The 14,882-nt window shown below is 33.2% G+C and overlaps 1 protein-coding gene across 4 annotated transcripts in view; it reads right to left on the bottom strand.

The window, feature by feature from the left end:
• Positions 1–14,882, bottom strand: part of LOC118181300 (uncharacterized) — a 243,838-nt gene that overhangs the window by 46,335 nt on the left and 182,621 nt on the right. For all 4 annotated transcript variants that reach the window (XM_035350406.2, XM_085817136.1, XM_085817135.1 and 1 more), the window contains exons 12-15: positions 14,532–14,636; positions 13,308–13,449; positions 12,225–12,366; positions 10,147–10,277 (exon numbers count right to left, since the gene is read on the bottom strand). In XM_035350406.2, coding sequence (XP_035206297.2) covers positions 10,147–10,277; positions 12,225–12,366; positions 13,308–13,449; positions 14,532–14,636 — 520 coding nt within the window. The remainder of the gene's footprint in view (positions 1–10,146; positions 10,278–12,224; positions 12,367–13,307; positions 13,450–14,531; positions 14,637–14,882) is intronic.

Genomic DNA, 14,882 nt, shown 5'->3' on the forward strand with positions numbered 1-14,882 from the left:
TCATATGGAAAGAAAGTTTTGTTAAATTTTTCCTCATCAACATTTCTCAGCGCATTTAAGCTTAAATCTGTAATCATCATCAAGCATAATGCCAACATAAAAGGTTACCATACACTTTGTTATTCAATAACTAATATAAAAAAATTGTTTAGGCATCGCTGCATGAGTCATTACTCAAGTTGTCATGTGTTGATAAACATGCAGTAATGAAAGCAAAATATAATGAATAATGATTTGCCAGGTCGGCGTCAGGGATATAAAATATTAGTAGGTGTTAAATCAATGATGTTTTTATATACTAGAATGTTTTGGTTTGATATATATGCCAAGTAGATAATCAGCTAGAGAACCAAATTACTCATTACACAAATTTATGCTCAAATGATTGTTTCTTCAGTAACAAAGTATTTTATTTAGTGCTCAAGGGAAATTAAGAATCGGGACTGTAGATGCTTTATTATGGAGAGAAAAAAATCAAATGCACATGCATAAAAGCATTCAAAAAATTTCCTTTAAAAGAAAAAGTTGTTGCTGGCTTCGAGGTCCGGATTTTAGATCATTCTGGATATTTGACATCCGGATCTCAGACTTTGTACTGTATACATCTAGCAGTGGGATGTTGTCATTGGACTAGAGGGTCTAGTATACCCATTTTTAGAAATAATACTTCATAAAATTTTATCTAGTACTCAGAATTACTAAATTGAAAATATTCTCTGATTATTCACTGTATCTGTCTTTACAATTAAATTATTGATACATAAGTTGATCATATGGAAGTAAAATTCAAAAGTGTAAGATTGCTGTAATTTCTCAAGTTAGTTGACCTCTAAAAATTTCACAGTTTCAAATGCTTATTTCCAGATAACTTATTTTCATGTATTAAATCAAGGTATAAAAATCTCTTTAAAAATCTTTCTAACTTATGAAGTGAGTTCGTAGTAGTTTACAAACTAAGGGGAATCAGTGGCAAAAATTCCAATGTTTCAAAAAGATTGACATAGAAGATGAAGCGCTTCTAAAAACTAATAAACTCTGTTGTCTAATGTTAATAATACCAATAAGTAAGTGCACAGTACAGTGAATGTTTTCGCATTTACATAAAAGTCTGCTGTATGCAGCACTCAGTGTGATGACAGACTTTCCAGAATTTCATTAATGTTCACCAAATACTTTTCTAGAGAAAGTTAACTGTACATTTCACCTTCCTTCGGTGTTCCATAATACATAAATATATATATATATATATATATTAATGGCACATACGTAAATATATATGTGTGTGTGTGTGACAGCTATAAAAATTAAAGGACAATGGCAGAAATAAAATGTAACTGATACTTAAACTTTTTTAACAGACATTTGTACAAAAGCATTAACCCCTTCGAGCTGGGTAGCGAAAATGCGCGCTTATCGCTGAGGCAGGCAGTGTCTTACGCGAGCGTCTCTCCAGGGCCGGGGGCTTTTTTGCTACTAAGCCTAAATCCATGAAATTTCCGAAGTATCAACGCATTGTCTAATAATGCTCTATAGAGTATTTAAATGGCTTATGCTTTATAAATATTTTTATATATATACTTTAATTACCTTATTTCTTGTTTAATTGCATATTTTACACATTTTATTTTAATTACTCACCATTTTATGAATTTTAACATTAGATATCTGAAAACTAAATATATTACTTAAAATTCTCTTTTCGTATGAAAAATTTGAAAACAGGGATCTACACACAGTCCTGCGTTACATTCCTTGCACTCATAATAACTCATTTGCCGTTTTGGAGGATTTTTCCGGGAATGTGAACAAACGAAGCATCGTCGTCTCATTTTCTTATCAGTCTCTTCTGAACAAAGTTTTGGAAAATGTCTTTCAGTTAATCTTTCAGAATCAATATCAGAATTTCAGAATCAATATCTGAAATATTTTGCATCATTTCTGCTATTTCATGCTCTGTTAAACATTTTCGACGCTTCGACATTGCAACGATAAAAACAAAGAATTCACGTCTAACAAGATCTAATTATTTTCTAAAAACTGAACTGCAAACTGAAATACCCAACGCTTTAGAACAAATAAAACTTCTCTACTTACAGTAAACAACTACCACGTGCGAATAAAGTGCGATTTAAAGAGACGTCATAAATCACGCCATTCGGAAACATTTATTTCCCCGTTTGTTTATAAAATCAAAAACACGTGTATGTGAGTCATGCTTCTCTCATTTCGAGTAGAAGGTCTAATTTACATGTATCTGAAACCATATGGACATACAGTGCTATCTTATGGCAGAAATTATAGTTTGAAAAACGTTCCAAAGTACTGGCACAAATACGTGACAGTCGGTAGAGAATGGAACAATCCTCTGGCATGCCTGCGTGTCGGCCGGTAGGTAAGTGCGTTCGTTGCTGGCACGTATACGTGACAGTCAGCGCGAAGGGGTTAATTAACGTAAATTACAATGTTTGGCAGTTGACTATTCATAAAATATTGGAATTAAACCAAATTTATGGAAATTGGAAAATGATGGAAAAATTAAGTTACCTCTTTTGGACAATTTTTTCTTTTATATGGTGTATAGTCACCTTAGACAGATATGCATCTTGATTTCATATACTTGTTGATCAGGTCTTGTGGAATTGCATGCCACTCTCCTAAAAGTGCAATTTTCAGCACTTGGAGGATCTGGGAAGGAATTTGGCACACTGAAATTCAACATTCCACATATGCTCATTAAAGCTAAAGACAAGTGAGTAAGGTGGCCAATCCATTTGAGTGATAGCTTCTGTTTGCAGATATTCTGACACCACATATGTTCGATGAGGTGGAGCTTTATCATCCATTAGCAAAAACTCTGTGTCAACACAGCACTCCTAAACAGTCTAACTTGGGATTCCAATACATCATCTACATATCTCCAAGTGGTTACAAAACCTCCTTGAAAGATATGCAGCTCAGTATAACCATTTGTCATAATTCCTACCTAAACTATTAAACCGCAGTCATGAAATATAGAATATTTCATGGACAAGTGAAGGCAATGTTCTATGTCTTTCTCACTCTCCAAATAAAAACACATCTAGAAAAACTGCTCACACTATATCTGGACTCAACAGTAAACAATGCTCTGGGTCCAGTTGTCTTTGCTCCATTGATATGATGAGACACCAGTTTAAACGGCCCTTCTGGAAGCTCGAGTGGGTGTGACGCAAGCCACTGGTTTTGTATCAACTGATCCAGTGATTAAAAATCAGCTCCAAACACTTGATATCACAGTTCATGTTCATATCTTGGGTGACCTCCATCTGTGGTTGACTTCTCTTGATTCTATAAATTGAATCGCCACTTTTGACCTTCACTTAAATGACGCCTTTGAGACATAACTATTGAATACAGATCACTCTCAGAAACAACATTCACTTTAAACAACACTAAAGACTAAAATTCCAGCACGCATCCATTCTCCATCACATTTGTCAATCACCGAATTTGCATATTTCTGCCACTAGCATATGCGTGGAAGTGCAATTTTGTGTTCAGATGTATTTTAGCATTGGTTGCAACATTAACTTTGTGAGCGCATGTTTTCTCATCATCCTTTAATTTTGACCAGCATTACAGTGCTCATCATAAATTCCTTCAAACTTCAAAAATTCATAATATAAGAAGTAATGCTCAGAAAAAATTTCGAATTGTGTGAATATGATTAAAGGGACACTGGATTTTTTTCCCCCACATATAAAAACATTATTCCAAAAGTAACCGAAAGAAGGCACTCATACATAATACCAATAAGTTTTATACAAATAAGACTAGCAACAAAACACCTAGTTGCAAATGGATTGGTCATTCGATGCTGGCAGCACGCTATCATTGCTAGGTTGAAGGTTAGTGATTAAACTTTTCTACAAGAATGGTGAACCTACAAGTATTGCATTGCAAATGTTTCACGTGGAAAAAGGAATTCACATGCAAAAGGCACAAAAAAGCCCTAGTTCATTGAATGGGATACTGAATTTAGTATAACGTTTTGAGGAAATGAGGAGTTTGGAGGATCATCCACAAAGTGGCAGACGTTCATTGCATGTGGACCGAATCCATGTTTTACAAAGTGTCATGAAAGAACTGATAGCCAAAATCAACAGGAAGTATCAGTGCTTATGAAACACGGAGAATAATGAGAATTCCAAAATCTTTGATTCGACGTATTCTGCATGGAATCTTGAATCTGTATCCATACAAAATACAAGCATTTTACCGGTTATAAATATAAATGAAGTATGAAATTGTTTCATAGTTGCTGGTGCAAATGGAATGAACGTGATCCACGATGGTTACTGAATGTCATGTGGATGAATGAAGCCCACTTTCCACTGCATGCTGACATCAATTCGCAAAACATTCACATCTGGGCAACATCAAACTTTTGCGACTACCTGACCAAGGCACTGCATTATTCTTGTAACTGTCTGATGTGGTTTCACCACATCTTTAATTCTTACTTTTTTGAAAAGCGCTTTTCTGTATCAAGCTGGAAAAACTGTACAGCCACTGCTGAACAGTATGTTTTGAATCTGGTTGACCACATTATGCCTGTATTGCAGGAAAGACATGGATTACCTGTTATCACCTGCTGCATATGAAGTCAAGACTTTCCTACTGGAAACTTTTGCTGAAGACCGAGTCAAGCTTGTAAGTTTAAGTGGCCACTGCGAACACCAGGCTTGATCTTGGCAGATTTTTTGGTTGTGGAGATACTTAAAATGTATTTAAGTAATTTTATTAATTAATTTAAGTTCTGTAATTAAAAGTCTCGTGTGTATTGGGGCTCCCAAGCCACTTTGGAATAAATGAAAAATGACAGACATTCGGTGATATCGATGCCAACATGCCACATTCAGCTGTAATAAGAATAAATGAATAAATGAAAAATGACAGACATTCGGTGATATCGATGCCAACATGCCACATTCAGCTGTAATAAGAATAGTGACATATCTCACTAGCCTAATACCTTGCGCTGGTAGACATGTTGAACATCTTTTACTTTCATCAAATAAATGCACAGTGTCATGTTATTGTAATCTAGTTCATAATCTGTTTGGATTTGCCCGATTTGCATATAACATCTCAATATGACATGTGAGCACTCTCTTTAGGTTACTTTAGGAATAATATTTTTTATACATGGAAAAAAAGGCAATGTCCCTCAGATCGTATCTGTGCAACCCAAAATTTTTTCCAAGCATTACTTCTTTTACTATGAATTTTTGAAATTTGCATGAATTTATGATGAACGTGTGTGTGTGTGTGTATATATATATATATATATATATATATATACACACACATATATATATATGATGTAAATATGTAGTAATATATGTGATGAAATTAATACTTATGATTTTAAACTTTATTTTTCACTTTAACCTTGAATGGGCTATATCATAGCACAAGATAAGATGGTCATGCTGGCCACTCAGGTCATCAGACTTGATTTCATATGACAAAAGACGTGGGCCATAGCGACCAAAGGTGTTGGAAAAGATAGGGGGAAAAAAAACACCTGTGTGAAACATCAAATTGGCATTCAACTACAAATACATAGATAACTCTAAAATGCTTCAGACAGACACAGACAATATGCACTAAAAGGAAATTATTTGTTAGGAAATTTGTGTAAGTCTGAATTCTCAATGTCTGCAACCAAAGATTTGTGACAATAACTGACAAAGATTTGTGGCAATAACTGTAATTTATCTATTGCGGAATAAATTTTAAAAGACTACGACAAAAAAAAAAAAATAAAATAAAATAAAAATAAAAATAAATAAATAAATAAATAAATAAAATACAGCTGACATGACAGCATTACTGTGCCATGATTTCTTTCATGATTTTAAAGTGAGGCTAAATTAAGAAGAATGACTTCAATGTCCACAGTTAGCACACTAAAATGAAGTTCCATCTGAAGCTGCCATATTCAAATGGTTTACAAAACTTAATAGTAGCCAAAATTTTCTCTTGGATGAATAACATACAGGAAGTACTTTGTCAGCTACAGTCCTAGAAAACGTGTTGACCATAAGAACATTGTTAATCAATGATAATCTTTGTAACTACCGATTGATACAGATGGAATTTAATGTTGGATCTGCAACTATACATAAAATGATTCATAAACAACTGCATACAAAAAAATTAGTTTGTCACTAGATCCCCCTAAAAATTAACAGAACACCAAAAACTGAAGTGCAGCAAAATTAGTAGAGAAATTCTAAAATTATATAATTATGGTGGATTGCAATATTTTAAAAATAATAACTGGTAATGAAATATGCATACGATTTTTTTAATGTTTTAACACATCAAAAATGTAAAGTATAGAGGTCTCGGAGGATAATCCCAAACCGACAACATTGAAAAGACAACAAGCAATGAAAAAAATAATGTATGATTCCCCCCCCAGATGCCCAGCACTGGTCAAAGTCATCAAATTAGAGAAAGAGAAAATAGTAATAGCTAATTGGGACACTATTAAGTGTCTCCAAGAAATTCTTCAAGAAATGAATATTAGGCACTCATGTTTCCTCAGGATAATGAATTTTCTCATTCAGCAAAAGTGACAATTAAATTTCTTAAACAAAAACTTATTACAGTGATAGAACATCCAGCTTATTCTTCTAATCTTGCTATGTAGGACTTTTGGCTATTTTTTAAAATATAAACAAATTACACAGCCTTCATTTTCATTCCAAAAATGAGACTGATGAGGTTGTAAAGGGACATTTTTCATCGATTCCAAAAAAATGATTGGGTTGAAGCCCTTAATTTTTAGAAAATTCTTTCATAACAATGCACGGATGTTGGAGGGGAACTACTTTGATTTCAACTACGAGGGCTATCCAGAAAGTAGATTACGTTTTGGAATAAAAAAATAAACAAAGTATAGGAAACAAATTTTATTATATACAGATGAAAGCCACACTCAAATACTACTTTTCTACATAGTCACCATACAAATTAAGGCATTTATCGTAGCGATGTACGAGCTTGGAAATTCCTTCGTCGAAAAATTCGGCCGCCTGCGCCTTCAACCACTTCGTTACCTCTACTTGTAGCTGTGCGTCGTCATCAAAACGCTGCATAGCCAGCCACTTCTTCATTGCTGGGAATAGGTGGAAGTCGCTCGGTGCCAGGTCGGGACTGTACGGCGGATGAGGAAACAACTCCCACTTAAAAGATTCAAGAACTTTACGAGTGACATTTGCCGTGTGGGGCCGGGCGTTGTCGTGAATCAACAAGATCTTAGAGCTCAACATTCCTCTGCGCTTGTTTTGAATTGCTCTTCTGAGTTTTTGGAGAGTTTGGCAATACCTTTGAGAGTTTATTGTAGTGCCTCTTTCCAGGAAGTCCACCAAAATTACACCTTTTCTGTCCCAAAAAACAGTCGCCATCATCTTCCTTGCCGACATTGTTTGCATGCATTTCTTGGGTTTTTGGGGAGAACTTGTGTGCCCCCACTGCATTGATTGCAATTTCGTTTCACAGTTCACATGTTTCACCCATGTTTCGTCACCAGTAACGATGCGATCGAGTAAAGAGTCACCATCCTTATGGTAAGCGTCCAAAAAGTTCAACGCTGCAGCCATTCGCTGATTTTTGTGGTCCTCTGTCAAGATTTTTGGAATCCATCTTGCACAAAACTTGTGGTAACCAAGCTTTTCGCTGATGATTTCGTGCAACAAACTTCGCGAAATTTGTGGAAAACTCAAAGAAAGTTCCGTTATTGTGAAATTTCGATTTTCACGGACTTTAGCATCGACTTTTTCGAGAAGTTCGGCGGTCACTATGCTGGGTCTCCCACTTCGATCTTCGTCGTGAACATTGGTTCGGCCATTTTGAAATCTTATGACCCACTGACGCACTCCACCTTCAGTGATAATGTTGTCCCCATACACTTCACGAAGCTGCCGATAGATTTCTATCGGTTTACAGTTTTTTGCAGTCAGAAACCTTATTACTGAGCGCACCTCGCAGCTCGCGGGATTTTCAATTAACGCAGACATTTCAAACCGTCACAGTATCTGAACGGAGCACAGCACGAACCTCTCACTAGCACGGCTAGATGCAGACTGAGCTGCGCAACGCTCTGACCCCAAGATGGCCGCGCTAGCCCCGCCCCTAGCGGACACAGACGGAAACGTAATCTACTTCCTGGATGGCCCTCGTATAATTAGGTAAAAATTTATATTTAAAAAAAAAGAGAGCCTTTGTAACATCTTATCTTTGTGAATACAGAACGTACTAGACCAGAGGTTCTTAACCTTTTTTACTCCATGCATTTCTTACATCACTGCTAGAAGAACATTCCCCCCTCCTTCCCAAAACGTGGGAAAAAATACATACATTTATTAGTTTATACAGTTTATTTTCAAATGTGTTTTATAAATTAAATAACAAAAAATATAGAAAATGTTTGTAAATACCGAAATTTGAATAAAAGTGTTTTTTTTTTTTTTTTTTTTTTAAACTCATAAACAAACTAACTACTTAGCTAAATAAAAGGCTGACTACATTCCCTTCCTGAAGCCATGAAATACCCCTCTAAAAGGGAATTTCACTCTTAAAGAGAATGCCAAAACATACACTTTATCCCATGAAAAAAAATTAGCATCAGAATTTAAAGCTGAAAAGCTCATTTAATACCTCTAGAGGGTAGCAATGCTAATGAAGACTTTAAATTAAAACTGCTGCTTGTTTATCAATCCAAGATCCTAAAAGCAATGAAGAGAATTTGAAAATCATTATCAGTAATTTGGGAGTCCAATAAAAATATCTTGGACTACTATCAAAAATTTCCATGAACTGGTTTACCAAACATTTCTGCCAGCCTGTTAAATGGTGATGTGAATTTTAAAAAACTAGAATCAAAAGCTTTACAGTGCATTTTTCTGACTTGACAAAAAGCATCCCAGTAGAAGTGGTTTTCCTGCCCCAAAGTACAACTTTAATTGAACTAATGGATCAAGATTTAATATCAAATTTTAAAGCTTATTATCTGTGGCAGACATTCTGAAAACTGTTTGATAAAACTGATAGACAAGATAAACAATCCATTAGATTTTTTTGAAAAACTACAAATCATGCATGTTTTAGATAACATTGATCTTTCCTGAAAAAAGGTGTTGAGATATGTTTGAAAAGAGTATGTAAGAATGCATGGTCAGAGCTAAGGAAGGATGCTGACACCATAATTCATTGCTATGCCAAAAAAATGGTCAAGCTAACTAATGAAATAGAGCTGGATATTATATGGCAGGATATTGAAGAATTGTTGCAAGTTACAAATTGTAAAAGTCTTTCTAACAATGACCTTAAAAAATCAGTTGTACAACAAACTCACGAAGATGATGAAATTAGTGTTTCTGGAGATATGGATCAAAAGAAACTTTCAATAGATTTTTTTTAAAAAAAGCTTTAGCCACTAGAATGGAAATTACAAATAAGTTGACATAAATTCAAAGGCAAGACAAAGTGTTATTGATGCATTTTCTTGGAGTCGAAACTACCTGGTGAATGAAAGGGGTAAAGAAAATGAAACAAAATTACAAATCAATTAGAATGAGGAAAAAAATGCAATGGTTTCTTCATACGGACATACAAACACACAAAAAAAAAAAAAAAAAAAAAAAAAAAAAAGGTCAAATGTGAAAGAACCTTCCTCATCACATAACACTACTTCGTTACACAAACTCTTTTTTTTTTTTTTAATACTTTTCATGAATGTTTTATGAATAAAAATTGATATTAGTAATAAATAATTCTACAATTAATGTAAGAAAATGTATTTAACAATAAATGCTACAAAATACTCCTTCCCCCCCAAAAAAATTGATAAATTCTTTTATTCTCTGTTCTCTGTTATCCTCTTTATTTACATGTTAAGAATGCTGTTTAACATTGTTTAACGCTGTTTTGTTTAGCAATGACATATTCCCCATGTTAAGAGGAGTCTTACTTTATAAAGAAGGTTTTTAAAAAAAATTTCCATAATATATGTGATAACTAAAATTTTTTAAAAAGTTGGAGCATGCTTGTTTTCTCAAATACAATGTCAACTTTAAGAAACATCAAACTCACTCCTTCCTTTAAGCAAAGTGCTTTGAGTTCCTCTGTTTTTTTCTTAAGAGCATCTTGGAGTGCATCCCTTCGTGATTGAAGGGCAGTTAACATTTCGATGGTAGCTGCCTTGCTTTCTTCACTTAATTCTCCTAATTGGAACAAAACAAACTTCTTTAGTTTAAGGAAACCAAAAGCAAACATTATTAAAACAAACAAATGCAAAACATTTATGATTAAAATATTGTCAAACAAAATTTCTTTATATAGTGACTATTTAAAAACTTTTAAGACTGCCTTTATTTCTATTTTGCAATATTTGAAATAGCAGCCCCACATTGGGTTTTGTACAGGTTATACATCCACATGCCTGAGCCTGGAAAAGTCGTGAGCTTCAATATTTAATCATAGCAAATAGAAACACCTAAAAAATTTTGTCTTAAAGGGTAAGGAATACACCTCTGTGAAAATATGGAGATGTCATTGAATTTTATGTTAATCTTGAACTACAAGGGAAAGTTCGAAAATAAGCTTCCCCTGGCGACTGTGCACACAGGTGTATATAAAAAAACAACAAAAAAAAAATACAATAAAATAGATATCAAATATATGACATAACTTCATTTTTCCACATAATTATCAAGCATGTTGACACATATGTCATACCACTTTATAAGCTTCAAAAAGCCCTCCAAGGAAAAATCAGAGCTCTACATATGGAAGAAGCGCTGATAGGCTTGTGTGGCTTCAGTACTGCTTCCAAAGTGCCTTTTGACGAGATTCTTCTTCAAAGCCGGAAACAGATGGAAGTTGCTGGCTGCGAGATTAGGACTGTATGGCGATTGGTCAGGGTGTTCCCAACCAAGAGTTTGAATACGATTCTGTGTTGCCGTCGCAGAGTATGGTCGGACCATGACAGGGTATGACAGTACCCCGTAACATTGATGGTTCTAACTACCAAAAAGTCCAGCAACAAAACTCTCTGGGCATCCCAGAAAGTTGTGAGGAGCACTTTATCTGCAGAGGAAGTTGTTTTAAGCTTCTTTCAGACAGGTGATGATGGATGTTTCCACTCCATAGATGTGGCCTTGCTGCACTTGCTGCCAGCCCTCGCTGAATTCCATCTCTACACCATTTGTTTCGACGTCACATCTGGCCCATAGATTTCCAGAGGCAGTTATGGATTTCTGCTCCTGATACTTCACATGTTCATTCATATCTGATGACTGCTTTCACTTCCTCCTTTGGCCAAAAATTCAAAACACACCTTTTCTCCATATTTACTGGGACCAGACTGAGAGGACAGGCTCATCTCCACTTTGTGCAGGCACTGTGACAGCGCCATCCTGCTTTATTGCGGTCGAATGATACCCAATGGTGTATGGCTGTCTTTCGCGTTCTTCCCCACACATGCAGGCATGTTTCATATGAGGAACACAGAACCCACAGACAATACAGTTAACATTAAAAATTCCCTTTGTTTTTAAATCATTTAAAAACTTAAAGTGCAATTCAGTGTAAAAAGAAAACAGAAGGAAACAAATACAGGGTTCATAAATTTGATTCTAAATATAGAGGATCAATGTTAAACTTATCAGTCAAATTATTATATATATATATATTTTTTGTTTGTTTGTTTGTTTGTGTGTGTGTAAAAATTAATGAAATAAAAGGAAATTTATTAAAGTTCTGCAAATTGTTGCAATATTAATATGAATCAAATATGAGATGTTGAAAAATGTGAATTTTTATTTTTGACAGTGAACAGCTGTCCAATGCAAATGGAAAAGCTCATACATTACTGAAACGGATTAAATATATATCAAATAATAATTTTTCATCAAATTTTTGTAGAATTTTATGCACACAGCTAATTCTGGAATTTTTATTTCCCATCCTATATATATATACATACATCCCATATACGATATTCTAAATAATACAACAAAAAAACAGCGATTTTCTCTTCTTAAATTAATATATAAATGATTAACAATGATCATTTAAAATCTATAACATACCTATTCTCTCTCTCACACATATATATATAGAGAGAGAGATTTTGAATCTCCCAAATGTCTTTCACAATAAACACATACCTTCAATTATAATAGTTGGCAAACTAGTGGAGCTATTACTTCTACTGATATTTGACTGTGAACTTGCAGATGAGAGAGACTGAACACTTCGACAGAGTTCAGATGCAATTTGACTTAAACTTCTTACAACACAAGTGCGGCTCTGAAATATAATATTACAGTGCTTGAAATACTTGAAAAATGAAAATTTAATAAAAATTGAATATTTCTTATGTAAAACATATCAAATGAAAAATGCATTAATCCAAAATTAATTAATAAAATTCACTCCTCCATGCACTCCTCAACTCAATAAAATTATTCATGTAAATTTCTAGCATGCAAAATAAGAGCCTATAGGAGCAAATTTAATCCTTAATAAAAAAATTAAAAAAAAAAAAAATTAAAAAATTAAATACAGTAATGCAGTAAACTTAGAGCCATGTGATCTGAGAGCAATGAAAACGGCTCATAAATGCGATCTGCGTATCTACTGTAATATTTTCTTCATATTATTTTGCAACAGGCTATATTTATATATATATGTACCTTCTGCATATTTAGTTTGTAACAGGCTACATTAATTTCATGTATGTTACCATTAACTTTATGTCTCTTAAAATAAATTCATGTCAAGTCTGAAGTGATTAGATGAATTTTGAATGATGTACATGTATATCAAGTTGGAAAATGATATTAAGAGGCGTTTAAGAAGACAGATTGATAAACACATTAGATACATCTAACAAAATATCAGCAGCCAGTCATCTTATGTAATTAAATAGGTACTTACCTATTAATTAATTAATAGGTAATAAGAGAATTATGAAATATTAAAAGTGTTTTAAACTAGGTAAGGAGAGGATAGTAAAATATTTATTTACATACACAATCACGATTCTTAAGGGAAAGCAGAATATGAAAATAATGCCCTTTTTTAAATACACTGCTATTAAATAATTTAATAATACAATTCCTCTTATAATTAAAAACTGTAATCCCTGAATTAATCACTATTAAATCATTTTAAAGTGAGTTTGATTTACGAACATTCACATGCGTTTTAAAATTTAACCAAAATCTTTTAAGCAATATAATTTTTACTTTTTTGTGATTGCGGTCCAAAAAAAATTGGTGTTGAGCAATTGCCATCGACCAGATACATTTTGCAATATTTGGTGATGCAGCATACCATACATATACAGTAACACTTGCAGGGGCAAGAGCTCTTCGACTGACAGATACCCTGAAAAACAGAAGATAGACTTGAAAAATGTTGCGGGAAAAAAGAAGAAGAAAGAGGAGAAAAGAAAGATAAAATGCTCAAATCCAGCATAAAAATAACATGAAATGTGGTCAAAGAAATTAGATTTTAATCCAATGAACAAAGATTAAACTAGAATTTACACAAAGGGTATTTTATTCCAAATTAGAAGTTAGTGATGACAACTAATAAGGCAGAACGAAATAATATTTTAAAGTTTCTATTTGGTCTAATCTGTCAATCTTTCAGCACTGCCAATTAACATAATATTCACTACATAAGAAAAGTCTAATTTTTTTTAAATGTTATATTTATTATATAATAGTAAATATGATTACTGTTGCATTTACTCTCATATCACCACCACATTTTAATAATTTTGCCTCTAGAAGACTGACAGGGCTATACAATGAATATTATTTCTGAAGGGAATGTTTAAAAAAATTTACTACATTAGAAAGCACACATGAATAGATTTAATAATGTTACTGTTACTCCTATTTAAAAGAAGACAACTGTAATCATTACTTTAATATTATACTTTTTATTTATACAAAGTGCACTGCTAATTAGGGATAACTTGTCCACTGCTATGCAAAAATGGAAGTTTCTAAAATTGAGTGGGTATAGGAATATGGATAACGTTAAGAATAGACATAATATTTAGTAGAAATACTGCAATCTAATATTTTTTAGTTAAAAAACAAAACATGAAATTCTAAAAGCTGTTTAAAACTACTGCAAAAGATGTACCTCATTAAAATATACACTACTAAACATATATGTCTATTAAAAATCATTGTCGTTAGATTAGCAATGATTTTTGAGTAATATTAAGTATAAATAACATACATTTTAAAAAGAAAGATTTCTCGTTATTTCAGTATTTGTACTTAATTATAAAAGACCTGTGATACTACAAAAGATAAAAATATCATTTCAACAGGATATTTTTTTAATGGAAATCTTTATAGCAAATAATTTCTAAATACTATGTAAAAGAGAAAACAGATTTTTTGTGAAAACCTTAAAAATAATAGCTATATTTTTTATATAACACTTACTGAGTAGTAGGATCGCAGATGGCATTGGAAAGATCATCAAATTCTTCAACAGGTTCTTCTATAGCATCCTCATAAAGATTGAAACTACTGAGAGTGTGGACAACCCTAATAATGAATAATGAAAAATATATTTTACAAGAATAATTACGTAAAAGTAGAAGTGTCACACGCAGCCACGAAGTGTGCTTAATTTTTGAGGCACCAACCAAGTTGTTCTCAAAAGAAATGATGTCTCTATGAAGTGATAAAATTAAAATAGTGTACAGTAGTGTCTATTAAGTGTGGTGGGCAGAAAGGTTATTTTAATCACGTAAACTGAAAGTAAATTTCATTTTTTATAAAGATATAGAA

The sequence above is a fragment of the Stegodyphus dumicola genome, chromosome 5 (genome assembly GCF_044657685.1).
Source record: "Stegodyphus dumicola isolate Sdum_Otavi_A_Nest chromosome 5, ASM4465768v1".
Lineage (NCBI taxonomy): Eukaryota > Metazoa > Arthropoda > Arachnida > Araneae > Eresidae > Stegodyphus > Stegodyphus dumicola.